The sequence below is a fragment of the Hemitrygon akajei genome, chromosome 5 (assembly GCF_048418815.1).
Source record: "Hemitrygon akajei chromosome 5, sHemAka1.3, whole genome shotgun sequence".
Lineage (NCBI taxonomy): Eukaryota > Metazoa > Chordata > Chondrichthyes > Myliobatiformes > Dasyatidae > Hemitrygon > Hemitrygon akajei.
The window spans coordinates 44,827,169-44,847,590 of record NC_133128.1 but is presented as its reverse complement, the minus strand read 5'-3'; the positions used below and the strand labels follow the sequence as shown (position 1 = coordinate 44,847,590).

Genomic DNA, 20,422 nt, shown 5'->3' with positions numbered 1-20,422 from the left:
GTTTAGTTTGCTTTGCACTTCATCCTTAACTGTTCTCCCACGCTAGTTAGTTTTGCTTGACTGAAGCACTGTTGGACATTTAGCCTGTCACCATTCAGTCCATCATCCCTGTATCAGCACTTTGATGAAGCTATTATTCAACTCCCTGCTCATTTGCAGACTCTCATAAGAGTTTTTCCTTTAAATATTTTCCAGGTTTCCAACCAGGTATTGCTATTGGACCAACCAGCTTCCACTATCATTTCGGGAAGTGGATTCTAAGTTGTAATAAGCCACTGCATGTTTTATTTTTGAACCTCCACATCATTTCTGATTCTGATAGCAATCATAAGTCTCTCACTGATGCTGACATACCTGCCATGAGAAAAGGAGGCGTCTGATTTAGTATGTTAAAATATCGCTAATTTTATGTAAATCTATCATCTCTTAATATGTAAACCTGGTTCTCAGTTGAGTACACTACTCCACCTGAAGCTTAACCATGTTTTATTAAGATTTGTTTCACTTTTGAGTTCTTTTTGTCTATTTTTAAACCTAAAGATCCTGTCAGGATTTCTAATGTGTTCTCCAAGCCACTTTTGGTATTTTAAAGATGTATAGTGCAACTTCTAAAGTACTCTTGCCTTTTAGTAGGTTTTAACTTTGATATTTTAATGGCTTGGAACTTGCTGTGAGCAACAAAGGGGTGACAACCATTCACCTCGTTTACAGTTGTGCGGGCGCTTTGCACGGGCTGGAGTGCATGGACTTTTATATTACATGTGGCACCTCCACAGTGAGGAAACTTCAACCATTCAGGTTTCAGTTTCCTCAGAGACAAGCAGAATACAAATCTTGAAATAAGGGCCAGGAAATACAAAATATTTAAATAAAATTCAGGGCTAACATCTGAGTTTAAGGGAAGAGACATAAAAGAAAAGTTTACTTTTTAATTTTTTTAAAAATATCTGCATCATTGATTCTATTAAGAACTGGGATTCCATACTTTTAGGATTAATTTTTTACAGTACTTGAGAGTTCATTTTCTACGATTAAGAAAGTCATGGTTAAATTGGAAAGAATGTAGCGAAGATTGATGAGGATGTTGGCAGGATATAGAGGGCCTGAGTTATAGGAAGAGGTTGGCTAGACCAAGTCTTTATTTCTTAGCATGCAGGAAAATGGGGTTGACCTTATAGTGGTTTACTAAATCCTGAGTGTCATAGATAAGCTGAATTTTGTTTTAACAGATTAGGGGAGTCCATAACTGCTCACTTTGAGAGGTTGGTCATGTCTAAACTGAACTCCTGCCTCAGCAAGGACCTGGACCCATTGCAATTTGCCTATCACCACAGTAGGTCAACGGCAGATGCTATTTCAATGGCTCTCCACATGGCTTTAGACCACCTGGACAACATAAACACCTATGTAAGGATGCTGTTCATTGACTATAACTCAGCATTTAATACCATCATTCCCACAGTCCTGCTTAAGAAGTTGCAGAACCTGAGCCTCTGTACCTCCCTCTGCAATTGGATCCTCGACTTCCTAACCAGAGGACCACAATCTGTGTGGATTGGTGATAACATGTCCTCCTCACTGACGATCAACACTGGGGCACCTCAGGGGTGTGTGCTTAGCCCTCTGCTCTACTGTCTCTATACTCTTGACTGTGTGGCTAGGCATAGCTCAAATATCATCTATAAATTTGCTGATGATACAACCATTGTTGGTAGAACCTCAGGTGGTGACGAGAGGGTGTACAGCAGTGAGATATGCCAACTAGTGGAGTGGTGTCGCAGCAACAACTTTGCACTCAATGTCAGTAAGATGAAAGAGCTGATTGTGGACTTCAGGAAGGGTAAGACGAAGGAGCACACAGCAATCCTCATAGAGGGATCAGAAGTGGAGAGAGTGAGCAACTTCAAGTTCCTGGATGTCAGGATCTCTGAGGATCTAACCTGGTCCCAATATATCAATGTAGTTATAAAGAAGGCAAGACAGCGGTTATACTTTATTAGGAGTTTGAAGAGATTTGGCATGTCAACAAATACACTCAAAAACTTCTATAATTGTACCATGGAGAGCATTCTGACAGGCTGCATCACCGTCTGGTATGGAGGGGCTACTGCACAGGACCAAAAGAAGCTGCAGAAGGTTGTAAATCTAGTCAGCTCCATCTTGAGTACTAGCCGACAAAGTACCCGGGACATCTTCAGCGAGCGGTGTCTCAGAAAGACTGCATCCGTTATTAAGGACCTCCAGCATTCAGGTAGGAGGTACAGAAGACTGAAGGCACACACTCAGCGATTCAGGAACAGCTTCTTCTCCTCTGCCATCCGATTCCTTAATGGACATTAGATCTTTGGACACTACCTCACTTCTTTTTAATACACAGTATTTCTGTTTTTGCATGTTTTTTAATCTATTCAGTATACATAATTGGTTTACTTTGTTTTTTATTTTATTATTTTTTCTTTTTTCTCTGCTAGATTATGTATTGCATTGAACTGATGCTGTTAAGTTAACAAATTTCACGTCACATGCCAGTGATACTAAGCCTGATTGTGATTCTGAATTAGAACAAGCTGCCACAGGAAGTAGTTAAGGCAGGTACAACAGTATAATTTAAGTAGCTTTTGGAGTCGGGCTCAAATACAAGAAATTGGAACTGGGGGATAGGCACTGTAGTCGGCATAGACTTGTTGGTCTGAAGGATCTGTATCCATGACTCTATAATTGTCAATTAGGGTAAGTTACAGGATGTCTTTGCAATTTATGTGGAGTGTTAAGGATTGAAATATACTCAAGCATAGTCAAGTAGCTCAAAGCTTACCCTGACAAAACAGTATTTTACCTAGTTTCCTATCCATCATAGGCAATCACTTGGTTCACAAGTGGCACATTCTGGCCACAGCATACATGACATCCAAAATATGAGCATCCCCAAGGCTTTTAGAAGCCACCTACCACCAAGAAGAATAACAACAAGCACAATAGGACACCATCACTTGCAAGTTCCCCTCTCAGTGGCTTACTGTTCAGACTTAAAAAGCAAAATGCTGCAGATACTGGAAATCAGAAACTTAAAACAGAAAATCCTAGTATTTCATCAGCAGTGGGAAGAGAAACAAAGTTCATGTTTTAAGCTGATGCCCTTTCAGCAGTTAGAGATTCCCCACATTTGTTAGAATTCCTACCCAGTAGCTTGGATTTTAAAAATACTTCAAAACAAGAGAAATGATTATGTGAAGCAGAATGCACAGTTGGTACTGAAGTAAGTTTGCTTTCTTTGGACCTCAGAATAGGTTTCCCAAAAAGATCTGTTGATTTCTGTGGCAAGAGCCTTTTTTTCCCCCAGCACTTTGTGTAAGATGTTAGTTCAACTGGATCCCAACAGCCATTAGCTGAGAGACTGATTGAACAGCCATTCACATGAGAAAGTTCTCACATAACATACCAAGGAGCAAAATGTATATATTTTCAATAACTCCATAAGTATTACATAGAGTGTTAGGTAAAGATTAACATGTATTCATACAATGAAAAAGAGGCTGGAGTATCTTAATATTTTTAAGTGATGATGTTTTATTTTTAAATTAATATTACCATACAGCTTAGATATGATGTGCTTTGTTTTATATATTATGGGTGTTATCACATCTCCCAAGAGAAAAGATAGCTAAATGTCAGATTTGCCTATAATACAGTTGTCTAATAACACAGGTGCCTCCAAGACCTATATTATATTAAGATTGCAGTGCATTTTGAAATTTTCACATAAAATAATGCACAAGATATTTTTAGCTTCTGAGTGTCTTCAAAAATGTATTATAATTTGGCACATCATTAAAAATTCTTGGACTGCAGTGGATCCAATTAATCAATAGATGAAATATGTATCAAATTGAATAATTTCCAAGTTGTGTTGGAAATAAACTCCAAGCAACTCCTCTATAGAGATGTGTTATTAGTAATTTCATTATTTCCTCATTAAGTTACTCCTGCAGTGAAATCCTGAAGTTGCTGTCAGTCTGATGGAATAAAAACAGTGATTGCCTGCTGTTTCACAGCTATTGCTATTGCATATTCTAGACCAGTCTTTTTGAACCTTTCATTGCTTGAGATATCAGCATTTAGTCTGTGCATCTATATACAAAAACGCTTTTGGGATCCATTCGCTCTTAAGGAATGCAAACTGATTTTTCTACCTCTTCAGTATTGTAGCATGCAAACTAAAGTGCTAATGGTTAAAATTTAGAAAGGGAAGCCCGTGTTCTGCTTGGAACGTACACTTTAGTACTTCACTGTTTTGATTGGTCCGACCCTGGGATTTTGCCAATCAAATCAGATTGTAAGTTTTGAAAGTTCAATCCCTGAGGATCGGTGGAATGCCAGACACACTCAATCCAGTATTTGTCAGCATTAAACTGAATCATATTTATAAACAGTCTCTCATTTTGATGAGGTGAGGAACGATGTTGGGATTTTAAATGGTGCTGTTAAAGTCCCATGGAAGTCATCTTTCCATTGCCTTCTTTATCCACCTCTAGCCTTAAAAAATCACAACAGTGCCCGCCCATTCCCAGCAGTTCAAATTCAAATTCAAGCCTGTAACAAATATTTCCTATTGGAGGGCTGAGTTAATCACTGGTGTATCCACACCAGCCATGGTTTTTGTGAGGGTCCCAGCAGGTAGAGCATGTTGCAACTGGAATTTTTCACAATCTGTTTTAGGTGGTATGCATTCCTTTCAGATCTTGTACCCTGAAATGCTGTAAATAAATTGAACCTTCATGCATGACTTTGTCATTACCCACGAGGGGAAATGGTAATTGTTAGTCCTAAACTACAAGGTCATTAGTCCTACAGAATGTATCTTTTGCATCAGTATGAAGTGTTGCTATTTTAATTAAATGTACTGGATCTAAAACCCACTGTGAATCTAGTTGATTTATGCACTTCACAGTATGGTACTGAGGTGTGAGTCATGGAGGATCTCAAATTTCAGCTGGAACATAAGTAGAGTTGAACTTTGAACTCTGAACCAGAGTTGCAGCTTCTTATTACTACTTGGTGACTCCACCTGGAAAATAGATGCCAACAGCTGGAGTAGACGGATGCATTCTGAATTAAACTGCTTTGAAAATACTCTAGGTGGACTCCCATTTAATATTCGGTATAAAGTTTAATATGCAGCAAAATTGAAATGATAACCTATGTCCTGGATTACTGAATAATCAAAATTTACATATACATTTAATATACTAAAATAATTGATTCAGTGAGAGATTGTTCAGTGAATATACTACTTACTCTTTAGTAAGTGATGCATTGTAAGGAAATATTTACTTTTAAAATGCAGATTGCTAATCGGGTCTTCTCCGGAATTCAGCCAACTGGCGTCCCTCACCTGGGAAACTATTTTGGAGCAATTGAGAGCTGGGTGAGGCTGCAAGATGAATATAGCTCCATTCTGTACAGTATTGCGGATCTGCACTCCATCACTGTTCCTCAGCATGCTGGCACACTCAAGCAAAACATTCTCGACATGACAGCCAGTCTCTTGGCATGTGGTATTAACCCTGAGCGATCAGTCCTATTTCAACAATCCAAGGTCAGTTCCAACTAACTTTCTAAACCCTTTCTATTTCCCACACCCCTTTAATTTTGGTAGAGCTGTGGACCTCCTGAAGATTATTGAACGTTTTACATTCCTAATATATAAATAGCACATTCATCCAAAGAAAATACTTAGCTGGACTGGAAGATCCAAGCAGACTCTGCAACACTGAACAAGCTTTTGCAGTTGAACACACAGGTGGCTACTTCAGTGTGTCTTGAATTGTAAAAATAACTTCATGCCGTTAATTGAATGTTTTCATTGGGATTGCCACAAAGTTTTGTGGCTCTTTATTCCCTTTCTACTTCAGAAATGTTATTGTTTAAATCTGCTTTCCAACGCTTCTGATCTTGTTCCCTCTGGTATTAATTGAGGCTTTATGCTGTATCACTGGGTCTCCACTTTCTGGCATGGAATCATTTCAAAGCTACATTATTGAAGTAAATTGAATTCATTGTGGTTTATGGGCATGAGTATATTTATTCCCATTACCTTTTAAAAGTCCAACATAGTTCATTTGTTACTGTAATGAGAAACCATAATTTCTTTCTTTCATAAATATTGGATTCAGGATTATCTGGAATGTTTGTGATAAGGTTCCTGTAGAAGTTTAACTTTTGTTTTTTTTACCTTTAAAGATTCTGCGGATTTTGCTTCCTGCCAATACCTGATATAGTTATAATTTTTTTCCTATTTACAATAGATTTGCATAGTATGAGGGCAAGGCATGTCACATTTGCCACTAGTACCACTAGTGAGATTATTTTATGTGGAGGTTTAAGTTTTTATAAGAATCTGGAAGATGAAAAATAGTTTTATTTTTGAGAAGCTTCAAGGGAAGAGGACAGAAAGGAAACTGGTTTTATTTCTAATAAAGTAAAATCAGAAAATACGGGAACCAATTCAACAGGTCAGACAACATCTGTGAAACGAGAAACGGAATCAAAGTTTCATGTCAGGCCTTCATTCAGAATGGTATGCTTGCATACCATGAGAGTGAAGCATTTAGTTTTGTTGAATGGTGTTCAACTTGAAAACGTCAGCTCAGTTTTTCTTTGCACAGATGCTGCTTGACCTGCTGAGTGTTTCCTCTGTTTTTTGTTTTTATATTCAATTTCTAACATCTGTGTTTTTTTTAAATCCAATGTTAATTTTTGTTATATTCAACAGGTTAGATAACTATACTAGCTCAGAACCTGGTTGTTATCAATGAACATTTATTCAAAATAACTAGGATTAATGGAAGTTTCTGTTTAACAGAGACAATCAATTAATCTTTAGGTTCTATCAACGACACAGATTATGCACTCCATTTGAAATATACAATGCTACGAGCTACATAACCTTGTGAAACCAATCTTCCAGTTAACCCCTTTATGCATAGGGCAGTAGGGGACAAGAGGATGCAACAGTAAAAATCCAATTTTACCTTTTCACAAATGAACATTTTTCAAACAAAAGATGATAGAAATGTGGAGCTTCCCTTAAGTAGCTGATAGATCAATTAACTAAATAAAATGAGCACTAAATAAAGTCATAAACATAACATATTAAAGTAAGAACTGAAACTCATAATCTCATTTAAAAAATAAAATTGCCTACACTCTGTACAGTATATGTAAAATCAGTTTTGTTTTGAAGAGGTGAATGTTAAGGACTGAGGAATGTGTTAATGCTTAAACTTCTTCCAACAAAGCAGTAGCTTTTCGGGTAAATTGCAACACAACTAGTTGGTCAAAATGTTTTTAAGTCTATGACAATTTAAGTGATGCAGCTGAAGAAGACCACACATAGTGAGTGCATCCTGTGAGGGAGACTGAATCACTAAGAACATGTTTAACATTTCGACATTAAGCTATTCATATATGAAAATTCAGAACTAGCCATCGATTTCACTATGATCATAGATATTTTCTCATCATTATTGCAACAGTATTCAGGCTGTATAAATTAGTACAGCTATAATTATATTTGGAAGAACCATCCACATATGAGTAGTATTCATCAAGCAAGATAAAATTAATCAGTTTTGACACCGCGCTTACTGAATTGGTAAATCGAAGCAAAGTATCTAGAAAGGGGATGATTCCCACTGTCATCTCTGAACTTGCATGGGAAAAAAATTAAAATTATCTCCTTTTAAAAAGAAATATCCACTAATGTATTTTGCAGAATATAATGATAAAATTTGTAGGGAGGTATTTGTACAATTACATTTTAATGCCATTGCTTATAGGAAATTCTTGTTTTTGCATCACAAATTTATTGAAATCTTTGATGTTCATGTGTGAGACAGCTACACATTTCCTAATCACTGACCTATTTATATGTATTATTTTTATTAAAGATCTCGGAGCACAATGAATTAGGTTGGATTTTGGGCTGTCTGACAAGTATGCCACGATTACGTCATTTACCTCAGTGGAAGGTACCCTCTCTCTTATTGAACCACTAAGTCTGTAGGAATTCTATACAACCGCTGATGTCAAAATTCAAAGTACATTTATTAAAGTATGTGTAAATTGTACAGCCTTGAGATTTCTCAGATTACAGGCAGTCACAAAACAAGAGATCTGAAAGAACCCAATTTTTAAAAAAAGTCCCCTGTACTAGGACCCGGACCCCACTGTATTAATACAAACTGGGCCCTGAACCTCGCCACCACGTTCTGGCCTGTATCCGACCTTTCCAAATCCACCTGCTGCTTAGATCTATCCAACCTTGTTCTCCATTTAGGTGGATGGGCTCCAAATTTCCAAATTTGTCTCTGTTTTGAACATATCTTGACCTTGCTCCGACTTTGCATCGCACCCACAAGCCACGACCCTCCAGTTAACCTCACCTTTGCTTGCCTCTTCATTGTTTGCGGTGATAGCTTGCCACGATTTTCCACAGAAAAAGTGCTACTAATAAAGTAGTTGTATTTCTTATTTTATGAACCACCAGTAAGCTGCTGTCCAATTTTAGTAGTGCCGTCTATATGAAAAAAAAATACAGATAAGACCACAAGACATAGCAGAATTAGGTCACTCAGTCCATTGAGTCTGCTCTGCCTTTCCATCATGGCTGACTATTATTCCTCTCAACCCCATTTTCCTGCTTCTCCCCATAAGCTTTGATGCCCTGACTAACCAAGAACCAATCAACCTCTGCTTTAAATATAATTGGCCTCCACAGATATCTGTGGCAATGAATTTCATAGAGAAGCCACCACCACTTGCTTAAGAAATTCCTTCTCATCTGTTCTAAATGAACATCCCTATATTCTGAGACTGACCCCTCTGGTCCTAGACTCCCCCACTGTAAGAAACATTCTCTCCACATCCACACTGTCCAGGCCTTTCAATATTCTATAGGCTTCAATCAGATCCACCCTCATTTGTCTAAACTCCAGTGCTTACAGGCCCCAAACCATCAAACACTCCTCACACGTTATCCCTTTCACACCAGGAATCTTTCTCATGAACCTTTTCTGGACACTCTCCAATGCCAACACATCTTTTTTTCAGATAAGGAGCCCAAAACTGCTCACAATACTCCAAGAGCAGTCTGACCGATGCCTTATAAAGCCTCAGCCTCACATCCTTGGTCTTATAATTAAGTCCTCTCTAAATGAATGCTAACATTGCAGTTGCCTTCCTCACCACTGACAAAACCTGCAAGTTAACCTTTAGGGCATCCTGCACAAGGACTCCCAAGTTCTTCTGCATCTCTGACTTTTGAATTTTGTCCCTGGTTAGAAAATAGTCCACATCTTTACTCCTTCTACCAAAATTCATGACCATATACTTCCCTACTCTGTATTCCATCTGCCACTTTTTTGCCCAGTCTTCCAATTTGTCCTCAAAGAATTCCAGGAAATTTATTAGGTTGGATTTCCCCTGCAGGAAACCATTCTGACTTGGGCTTACTTTATCATGTGCCTCCAAGTACCCTGAAACCTCATCCTTAATACTGGACGCGAACATCTTCCCAACCATTGATGTCAGGCTAACTGGCCTATAATTTCCTTTCCTCTGCCTCCCTCCCTTATAAAAAAAGGTAGCGTGACATTTGCAATTTTCCACTCCTCCAGAACCACTCCAGAATCTAATGATTCTTGAAAGATCATTACTGTTGTCTCCACAATTCTTCAGCTACCTCTTTCAGAGCCCTGGGGTTCAGTCCATCTGGCTCAGGTGACCTATTTAACTTCAGACCTTGCAGTTTTGCAAGCACTTACTCCTTAGTAATAGAAACTACACTCACTTCTGTCCCGATACACAAGAATTTTTGGCATATTGCTGGTGTCTTCCACAGTGAAGACTGACACAAAATACATAAGTTCATCCGCCATTTCTTTGTCCCCCGTTACTACTACTTCTGTGTCATTTTCCAGTGGTCCAATATCTACGCTCGCCTCTTTCACCAGGTTCAGAAACAGTTATTACCTCTCAGCTATCAGGCTCTTGAACCAAAGGGGATAATCTCACTCTACTTCACTTGCCCCATCATTGAAATGTATGTTTCCACAACCAATGGACAGAGGAGGAGTGCTAAGGGCAGGAGGTGGCATGGGTGCAGTCACATTCGGCCCTGAGACACCAGGCAAGATCATTTGATTCCAAACGATTGATTTATAGATCATTACAGAATGTCTCTCCTGTTCCCTCCCCTGTCCCTTCCCCACTTCCCAACCACAATTCCCTTCTCACCGCCCTCTTCCTACTCTCAGTCCACAATAGAGACCCATATCAGAATCAGGTTTATCATCACTTACATATGTCGTGAAATTTGTTTGTTTATACACACACACGTGTGTGTGTGTGTATCTATTTCTCTCTCTAAGACTTTTGCACAGCGCTATATCACTTGGATTATAGAACCATAAAGAATAAACTCATGGCCTTGTGAACTGTTGATATAACCAGTTTTGTAATAACCTGATTATATTGCTGAACTTTCTGAGATGAGCAAATAGATCAATAGTTTTGTGCCATATTAAGCATATTATGTTTCATTATTATTAACAGTAGACCATGGCTGTTGATACAATTTTATATAAAAATTCCCGCTAGATAATAAGGAAGGTGATGCCAGGGTACAGAAAATCATCCAGTTATTTATCCAACAGATTTCCTTCAACCATTACCTGTTGAGGCAAATTTACTTCTCTATCTCTACACTTGTGGTATCCCATTATTTAAAATTGTAAGTAAAATTTATTCTGAGGATGTGAAAACTGTTAATGGAACTAGGCTCCTTTTCAATAACTTAACCTTTAACATTTTGGAAAGTATCTGTTTTCCTATTTTAACACAAAGCAAAAATCTGACTGATAGCATCCTCATATGCAAGAAATACAATATATGCTGAACAAAAGCTGCTTTATAAACCTAATCTTTAACTAGACGTTAAAAAGTGAGCATTAAAGCCATGTAAGGAATAGTACTTTTACTATATTTTTTTGCAGATGAAAACCTCTGGTCAGAAGGAAGAAGGAAGCTTGGGTCTTTTTACCTATCCAGTCCTGCAATCTGCAGATATTCTGTTATACAAGTAAGAGATACAATTCTACAGGTTTGCAAGTCAATTACTTGGTGTATTCATGGATATGTGTTTGAATAATACTTGTGTATTATTTGTAGAGCTGTTCCCAGAGCCTGGAGGTTAGATCACAAGCATTTTGTCGCCGTTTGAGGTGACATCATCAGTGTGAAAATGAATGTTGTTTCTGCTGAGTGCTTGCGTTTGTATTGGTCTAACTCCTTGATCAGATTGGTTGATTGTTGTGCTGGCCGCTCATCTCTGCTGGGTCCTGGCCAATGCAACACCCAACTAATCGGAATGAGGCAGACCAATGTAAAGGCAAGCACTCGACAGTAACAACACTCAGTCGCGCACTCATGATGTCACTTCGACTGGAGATGAAAAGTTTGTGAGCCACCCTCCAGGCTCAGTGAACAACCCTACAAACAAGCAGCCAGCCCGAGCTACCAATCTGCTCTTTCATTTCAGTACATGCGTATTTGAAAACCTGTGAAGCAACGGAACAGGCTTCATTTGTCCTGTCAGCATCTGTATATTATTTAAGTATTCAATATGCCCTTAACTTATTTTAACTACAATTCATAGATGCATTGTGCCTTTCATGCATTCTCTTATTTGATTACTCACTGCAGGTTGAATATGGTTGACATATGCAAACAATCCTGTATGCAGAAGAGTCTATTCCATCTTTAATTAAGCTTAGCCTACCTTTCCAGCAGCATTTGAGAACCATTAAGCTCTCCACAAGGGTCATTGTAACTTTGTGGTTTAATGACTAGACCAGTAATCCAGAAACCTACATTACTAATCCAGAGACACAAGTCTAAATTCTCCACAGTAGCCAGGAAATTTAAATTCAATAATAGATACTCAATTGAAGTAAGTAAAATCAGTAATCGTGTAACTGGATTACCATAAAACTCTTCTGTCTCAGTGCTATTGTTACCTTGGTTTGGCCTATACGTGTAGTTGTCTCTTTATTTCTTTTGAAATAATTTAGTGCAGAAAGAGAGCAAAGATAGTGAGGTAGTGTTCATGGGTTGGTTCGTTGTCCATTCAGAAATCTGATGGAGGAGGGATAGATGCTGTTTCTAAAATGTTGCAGCTGTCCACCCTCAGACAAGTATCCGTACTTAAGGGGTTTAAATTTACAATCAGAAACACAATTGAATTGACTTTATTTCTTACATTCTTCACATACATGAGGAGTAAAAATCTTTACATTACGTATCCATCTAAATGTACAACGTGCAATTTATAGTAATTTGTAATAAATAGTAGGTACAGCAGGACAGTCAATACAGCATAGAAATACAATTGTATCAGCATGAATTACGGTAATCAGTCTGATGGCCTGTTGGAAGAAGCTGTCTCAGAGCCTGTTGGTCCTGGCTTTTGTGCTACTGTAGCAGCTGGAACAGTTAGTGTTTGGCGTGACTCAGGTCCCCAATGATCCCTTGGGCCCTTTTTACACAGCTGTCACTGTAAATGTCTTGAATAGTGGGAAGTTCACATCGATGGATGTGCTGGGCTCTCTGCAGAGTCCTGCAATTGAAGGAAGTACAGTTCTCATACCAGGCAGTGATGCAGCCAGTCAGGATGCTCTCAATTGTGCCCCTGTAGAAAGTCCTTGGGATTTGGGGACTCGTGCCAAACTTCAGCCATCTGAGGTGAAAGAGGCGCTGTTGTGCTTTTTTCACCACACAGCTAGTATGTATAGACCATGTGAGAACCTCGGTGATGTGTATGCAGAGGAACTTAAAGCTGTTTACCCTTTCAACATCAGATCCATTGATGTCAATAGGGGTAAGCCTCTCTCCATTCCTCCAGTAGTCCACAACCAGCTCCTTTGTTTTTGTGACATTGAGTGACATTGAGGGAGAGGATTTCTTGACACCACTGTGTCAGGGTGATGACTTCTTTGTAGTCTGCCTCGTTATTATTTGAGATGAGACTAGTCAATGTAGATCATATGAACAATAAAGCTGCCTCCTCCTCACTTTAAGATTACGATATTGAACTGGTGTGGGACGACCTGTTGCAAGCATTATTGTATCCCTTTCCATGTGCTGCAACTTTAACAGCATCAAATCTTTTTGGGAATTTAGACTCCATCCAAAATGGGCACAGATCTTGGAGAGTGCCTGAACCAGCAGGCCAGATATGTACTGGCACTTGTAGCTCTGAGACTGTTTGTGGGAGGACAAGAATTGGTAGTATCTGAATTAATATTTTGCATCCTCCTTGTACAGGTTCTCTGCTCCCTTTTACAAACCCAGAATAGGAACCCAATCCTCACCCCACCACATTATCAGCAGCCGTACTTTATTACTGGTAAGGAATTCATGGCTGTTAGTTTACCATTTCCCTAACATATCCAACCATTGCCCTAACAAGCCAACTTTGTACAAGGAAGTGATTAAGTAACAAAGGATTAAGATAAAACATCCCTCAGCATATCAGTATAAGTAAAACAAAGTCTCACATTTGCCAAGAGCTGTCAGTCACTAATGTTCAATTATTCCATATAACTTTTCAAGACTTGAAACATAACCCAGGCTAACACATCAGCATAATATTGAGTATCACACTGGTAAAAGCATCTTCTTTTATCTGAAATGTTAAAGCAAGATTCATCAGCCCATTAGGTGGAAGTGGAATGTGCTCTTGTAATTGAGAATGGCAGGGGAATTCTGCCCAATCTCAAAGACAATATACACTTTATTCGATACACCTGTAAACCTGCTCGTTAATGCAAATATCTAATAAGTCAATTGTGGCAGCAACTCGATGCATAAAAGTTTGCAGACATGGTCAAAAGGCTCAGTTATTTGTTCAGAACAAAGATCAGAATGGGGAAGAAATGTGGTCCAAGTCATTTTGACCATGCAATGCTTGTTGGTGCTTGACAGTGTGGTTTGATTATATCAGAAACTGCTGATCTGGGATTTTCACATACAGTAGTCTCTAGAGTTTACAAAGAAAAAAATCCAGTGAGTGGCAGTTCTGTGTGCAAAAATGTCTTATTATTGAGAGACATCGGAGGAGAATGGCAGACTGGTTCAAGATGACAGTAACTCAGATAACCACCTGTTACAACAGTAGTGTTCAGAAGAGCATCTCCAAATACACAACGCATCGAACTTGAAGTGGATGGGCCACAGCATCAGAAGGCCACAAACATACACTTAATGACCACTTTATTAGGTACAGGAGGCACCTAATAAAGTGGCCACTGAGTGTATATCACTGGACCAACATTATTAAAATGTTTCTGGTTGTTATAGTACTTTAACTTGTGATTCCTTCATATCTGTAAATGTCTGCTGCATTTTTCTCCATAACAAATTACCACATTTCAAAAATTTTGTTAAGATCTAAATTGCTCTGGGTGTAAGGATGTGTTTCAGGTATACAGTCGGCCCTCCTTATCTGCGGGGGATTGGTTCTGAGACCACCCGCAGATATCAAAAAACACGGATGCTCAAGTCCCTTATTTAACCTGGCTCAGTGCGGTGGTCTTTAGGACCCAGCAGAACCCCGGACTTTACTTAACATGCTCTGTGCGGTGGACATTAGGATCTGGTGGTGCAGCTCTGAATCCACAATGTTTATGTTCACGAAAATAATCACAATCACGATTGAAAATAAGGTGGAAGTAATAAAGCGATCGGAAAGAGGTGAAACGCCATCGGTCATTGGAAAAGCATTAGGCTACAGTTGGTCAACGATCAGAACAATTTTAATGGAGCATGTGGAAGGCCCTGCCCCGATGAAAGCTGCAGTTTTTACTAAGCAACGCAGTGGTTTAATTATTGAAATATGTATGTTTCTTAAGTGTTTTATACGCATAGAAAGGTAAAATATGTACTATATACTAAGAAAAACATTCGACTAACTGAAGCTAAATAATACCGGATGTACCTGTTCTGACTTCAAATCTGACTCAGGAATGGAACTCATTCATAACCCTGGGACTGCCTGTACTTTTAAGTCATTTCTAGATTGCTTATAATACCTAATACAATGTAAATGCTATGTAAATAGTTGTTATACTGTATCGTTTAGGGGATAATGACAAGAAAAATGGTCTGTACATGCTGAAACAACAAGTGCTGGAGAGAGAACTTCCGGGTTTTCCCGATCTGCGGTTGGTTGAATCCACGCAAGCAGAATCCGCAGATAAGGAGGGCAGACTGTAGTTATTCGTGGTCCCTTGCAGAAATGTCTTTTTAAATTTGTGCTCTTGTCCTTTTTAGTCAAATTTCTAAGCAGTGTTTTTTTTTCTTGTTTCCTGTAAGGTCAACCCACGTACCTGTTGGAGAGGATCAATTGCAACACCTGGAATTGACACAGGATTTAGCCCGAATCTTCAATAACCAATATGGCTGCATTTTCCCTATACCAAAAGCTATTCTAAGTAAGTAAAAAAAAATCTACTAGCACTTATGGTTCTTTTTTGCACATCCCATATATTTCCTAGATGGCTGCAGAAAGCTGGACAAGAAGTAAAGAGACCAATGCTCAGCTAAAGGAATAACTTGAATTTTTATGGTGCTTGAGGGTGTACCAAAGTACTACTTGACAAATATCTGAAGTGATCATTGTTGTAATGACTGCATAATCTGGTTTAATAATGTCGATTGAGAGATAAATACTACCTTGGACTCAAAATACAACTCCCATGTACTTCAAAATAATGTTACAGGGTTGCTTACAGTCATCTGAAAAGGCAGGTAAACCTTCAGTTTGACTTCTCAGCAGATTTTGAGAAGCTATTGAGCAAGTGAGATGAAAGGTTATAAGGAAAAAGACTTCAGGGGAATGACTTTTGAGTGCAGATAGTCAAGTTTATTGTCATTTAACTATGTATGTATATATATATATTTAAAACATATATAAGGCTATAATATGTATAAAAATGTGACAACATTTTTCCAAGCCGGGGTGTTCTCCAAACCACAGTAGTACACATAACACATGATAACTTATGGAGCTAAGGATAAAATCTACAGATGAATCACACATAAATAACAAACTAAAGTGCATTACTATTAAATATTGTAAGGTGTGAAACAGATTAACTGGCAACACTTCAAATATGATGGGGCAGGGAGTTCAGAACCTGATAGCTTGGAGGAAGAAGTTATTTCTCATCCTGACTGTTCTTGTTTTTATGCATTGTAGTCTCCAGCCTGATGGTATAAATTCAAAGAGGATGCTGGATGAATGGGTGGGATACCCAATAATTCCTAGACCCTGCTTATACAGTGCTCCTGATAGATGTTTCAGATGGATGGTAGGGAGGCCCCTATGATCTTCTCAGCTGTTCTCACAGTCCTTTGTCGGGACTTCTGCCCGAATATTGACTGCTGCCATACCAGATGGAGATGCAACTTACCAGATGATGGTAGAACCACTCATTGTGGAATAAATAGAGATAGAAACTGGAGAAGTGGTGTTCCAGAATGAAAAGGAAGAGTGAAACTAGAGCTTGGTAGCTCAGTAGCCATTGGAGGTTAGGAAGACCATCATGCCTGAGGAGTGTAGGACTAGACAAAATCAGTGAAAGGATCCTGGAGAAAGCAACTATTTGAAAAGTGTTGAAGGGATAAATAAAGTTTTCAGGAGCATTGTGGAGCTGAACTAGGAATGTAAGTAAAACATAGGAATGCAAATAAGCCTGCTGAGCAATTAGATATGGTTATAGTTCAGGACAAGCTGCTGATCAGACATCATCTGAGGAGAGAAAGGGGTAGGTGGTGTTTTGAATTCAGATGCTGCATCAGGGAGTAAAGGGGAGATGGTCAGTGTAAAGTGGTGAGATGGGCGATTCTGAATTCCAGCTTCCTCCTCATTCCCAAGTCAGTTAGTCCATCTTTGGGTTTCTCTATTGGAAGGGTGAGACCAAACACAATCTAGAGAATAGCACCTTGTATTCTGCCAGGATAGTCTACAACCTACAGCACAATCACTGAAATCTCCAACTCTAGGTAGCCTGCTATTGGTTCTGTTCATTTATCTCTCCTCCTAATGCACCCTTGTCCTCTCACACACCCACTTCTTTCCAAACCCCTACTCCCTTTCTCCCTCTCTGCCCCTTCTTCCAAAATTGGGTACCATTTCCCCTTCAATCCCTGCTCGCCTGGATTATCACATACCCCTTCCTCTCACGTCTATATAGTAGCTGTCTCCCCTTCACACTCTCAGTCCTGATTCAGGATCTTAATCCAAAATGTCAAATATCCCTTTGCCCCAACGGGTGCTGCCTCACTGGCTGAGTTTCTCAGACAACTGCAGTCTCTTGTGTCTCTGGCTTTAGCTCAAGTCAGGATGGTACAAGCTAGTGAGATTGAACACTCTTTATTCAGTCCAAGTAAGGATTCAGAAAGAGCTAGAACCATTCCAGATCATGAAATTTCTAATGGGAAGTGAAAAGTATTCATTCTATCTTTTTATCTGATTAATATTTGGCTCTGGTGTTACCTACTTTGGACTGGGTTTGTACAACATTTAAGTTCAGTATTGAATATTACCTTATTGTTTCATTTTGCTCCCAAAATAAGTATTTTCCCTTTATTCCTTCCTTTTTCTGTAGGTGAAGCCAAAAGAATTAAATCACTGAGAAACCCGACCACAAAGATGTCAAAGTCAGACCCTCAAAAGTTAGCGACGGTATACATCAATGACTCAGCAGAGGACATATTATTGAAGTTTCGCAAAGCAGTAACAGACTTCACCTCTGAAGTGACATATGACCCTGAAACACGGCCAGGAGTATCAAATCTGATAACAGTGCACACAGCAGTGACTGGAAAGACCATTGAGGAGGTTGTACAACACAGCAAAGGATTGGACACTGCACGCTACAAATATGTAGTAGCTGAGGCAGTGATTGAGAAATTTGCACCAATTAAGAATGAAATTGAAAGACTTAGAACAGAGCAAGGTTTCCTGGAACAAGTTTTGTATCGTGGAGCTGAAAAGGCGAAAGAGCTGGCTCACCCGTTTTACCGAGAAATCCAAAAGCTGGTTGGCTTTAGCTAACCATTTTTAAGTTGTGAACTATGATAGCATTGTTGCAAATTTTATTGAGCTAAGAGTTTGGTAGAAAATGTACTTAATGGGTGCTGAGCACTTATTTAAGGTACATCATTCAGACATTCCTTTTGTTCTCTTCAAAGCTTTTGGTTTCTACCTTCTGACAAGAGATCATCAACCTGAAATTGTTTTTTTCTCCACAGACACTTCCTGATAACCTGCTGAGAATCTCCTGCATTGTCTGTTTCTATTATATTAACTTTAAAAATGTGTTTAGGTTAACACTAAATGACTGTAATACACTTACTCTAAACTATACATTAGAAACAGACCAATGAAAAGCTCTTTAGTTGAAGGGAAGAGGTGTTCAAGGTTGACATAACACTTTGGAAAAAACATTTTTTTTAATATGTCCTTCAAAGTCAAATTGGTTTCAAATTATTTTCCAAAGCAAACAAGAAACAGTGTTATCTAGCATATTTTTCTTTGAAAATTCAGATCTGTAATATGCATTGCCATCTGTTTTCATAAGACAGAAAGAGAATTGTTTTATTTTGGTTGGATTTGATCCTGAGTTAAAGAGGAAAATTTTCACACCTAGCTCCCATACTAATATCCCTGAGCACTTGTGTTAATGTATAGCACAATAAGTGTTCTCATAGTTTTGCCATGACTTCACAATGGAACTTCGTGCAGAGGGAAGAAACTTACAAGAGGGCATGTGAGAATCCTGTTTCTCACGTTTCAGCTAACTAAAGACAAAAAGGTCAAGAAGCAAGTTCTCTGCCCTCAGAAAAGAAATTGAACCAGAAAAGTATGAGAAGAAAACCAGATTAAAATTCGTGCTCCATCAATTAAATGGGTAAAAGTTGCTGCTAAACATGCCTGTGAGTGTTTCAAAATAGAATCTATCTTTGTTAGTAAAAACCTGAAGAATTAAATGCACATCTGAATATCTATGATATATATGGAACTGTCTTGTAAGGACACAAATGGTCTAGTTTCTCTGTTGATTGATATGAGACCACGAGGAGTACAGCATTGCTCGTGGTTATATTTACATAAATATTGCAAACAGTCTGATGAAACAGGAAAAGGTAAATCAAAGAATTGTGAATTTGATGTAAATTCCGTCATCTAGATAAAAAGAAAACAAATCTAATAATTATAAAATATACTTTCTACTTCCTGATCTTCCCGGCATATAGTACTGACAGGTGCCTCTCTGTCAATCTTGGGTGCTATCTGCCATGGCTTCAAAGTCCCATTCTTGATGGAGAGGCCTTGATGATATCTTGGAGTCAAATCTGCAGTGTGTAATGGAGGAACAGTTTAGTTCAATCTGACATTGTCTTTACCCAGTGATCAAAGCTGAACCCTAATCAATATCTGTCCTTACAATTAAGATCAGCTTGATCAGTAAACACCAGGCCTGAAGCTTATTAATCCTGGGTGCTGTTACTACTCAGATATGTTGATGCTGGTATATGATTTCCCTTGCATAAACACGGCTTTGAGCAATGAGTACATCTAACTAATCTAATAATTTTGATACAAATATCAATCACATTATGATGTAAAGATTTGTGTATTATTGATGGGTAAATCTCAAATAAGAAACGTTGTTAGTGCCTTAAACTTGGACTATATAAAATATTCCCATTACTTACAGCACATAATGTGTATGTGTATCCAATTAGGCTCTCTGATATAAACCAAATTACGCATGAAGACAAACAGGCTCAATCTGACATATTTAAACTTACTTTTGTATAGTTCTGCAGAAGAAACAATGATTATATTTTTCTGTGTATTAAATAGTGTCTCCCAGTCATTTTCACTGTTGTTTGAGAAATTTGTACCTACTAGTGATTTAATGTGTTCTGTTTTGGAACAAGGTGGAATAGCTACCAATATTGTCTATTTCTGCCAAATTCTCCATGTTTAATAATTTCCTTAACTTCAACCCATCTTACTAGTGGATTTGAGTCAAGAAAGCCAACAAGAGATCAATGGTTAATTACAAAATGCAGTTTTTCAGCATCAGTCAAATTGAAAATACAAGAATTTGGATAGGGTCTATATAATCACTATATACTGTAACTTATAATGCACCACATGATTGAACAGCTCACATAATAAACATTTTATTATATTAGTAATTGAATCTATAAGAAAATCTACCTCTCTTGAAATGCTGCCAAGGTCATTGCATGTCATATTATTAAATCCCAACTTAGTGTATTTCAA

The 20,422-nt window shown here is 38.4% G+C and overlaps 1 protein-coding gene across 3 annotated transcripts in view; it reads left to right on the top strand.

The window, feature by feature from the left end:
* wars2 (tryptophanyl tRNA synthetase 2, mitochondrial) overlaps positions 1-20,006 on the top strand; it is a 53,702-nt gene extending 33,696 nt beyond the window's left edge. For all 3 annotated transcript variants that reach the window (XM_073045398.1, XM_073045397.1, XM_073045399.1), the window contains 5 exons: positions 5,345-5,596; positions 7,950-8,030; positions 11,055-11,140; positions 15,433-15,551; positions 17,730-20,006. In XM_073045398.1, the coding sequence (XP_072901499.1) occupies positions 5,345-5,596; positions 7,950-8,030; positions 11,055-11,140; positions 15,433-15,551; positions 17,730-18,178 (987 nt within the window). In that variant the 3' untranslated portion in view covers positions 18,179-20,006. The remainder of the gene's footprint in view (positions 1-5,344; positions 5,597-7,949; positions 8,031-11,054; positions 11,141-15,432; positions 15,552-17,729) is intronic.
* Positions 20,007-20,422: the final 416 nt, after the last annotated feature.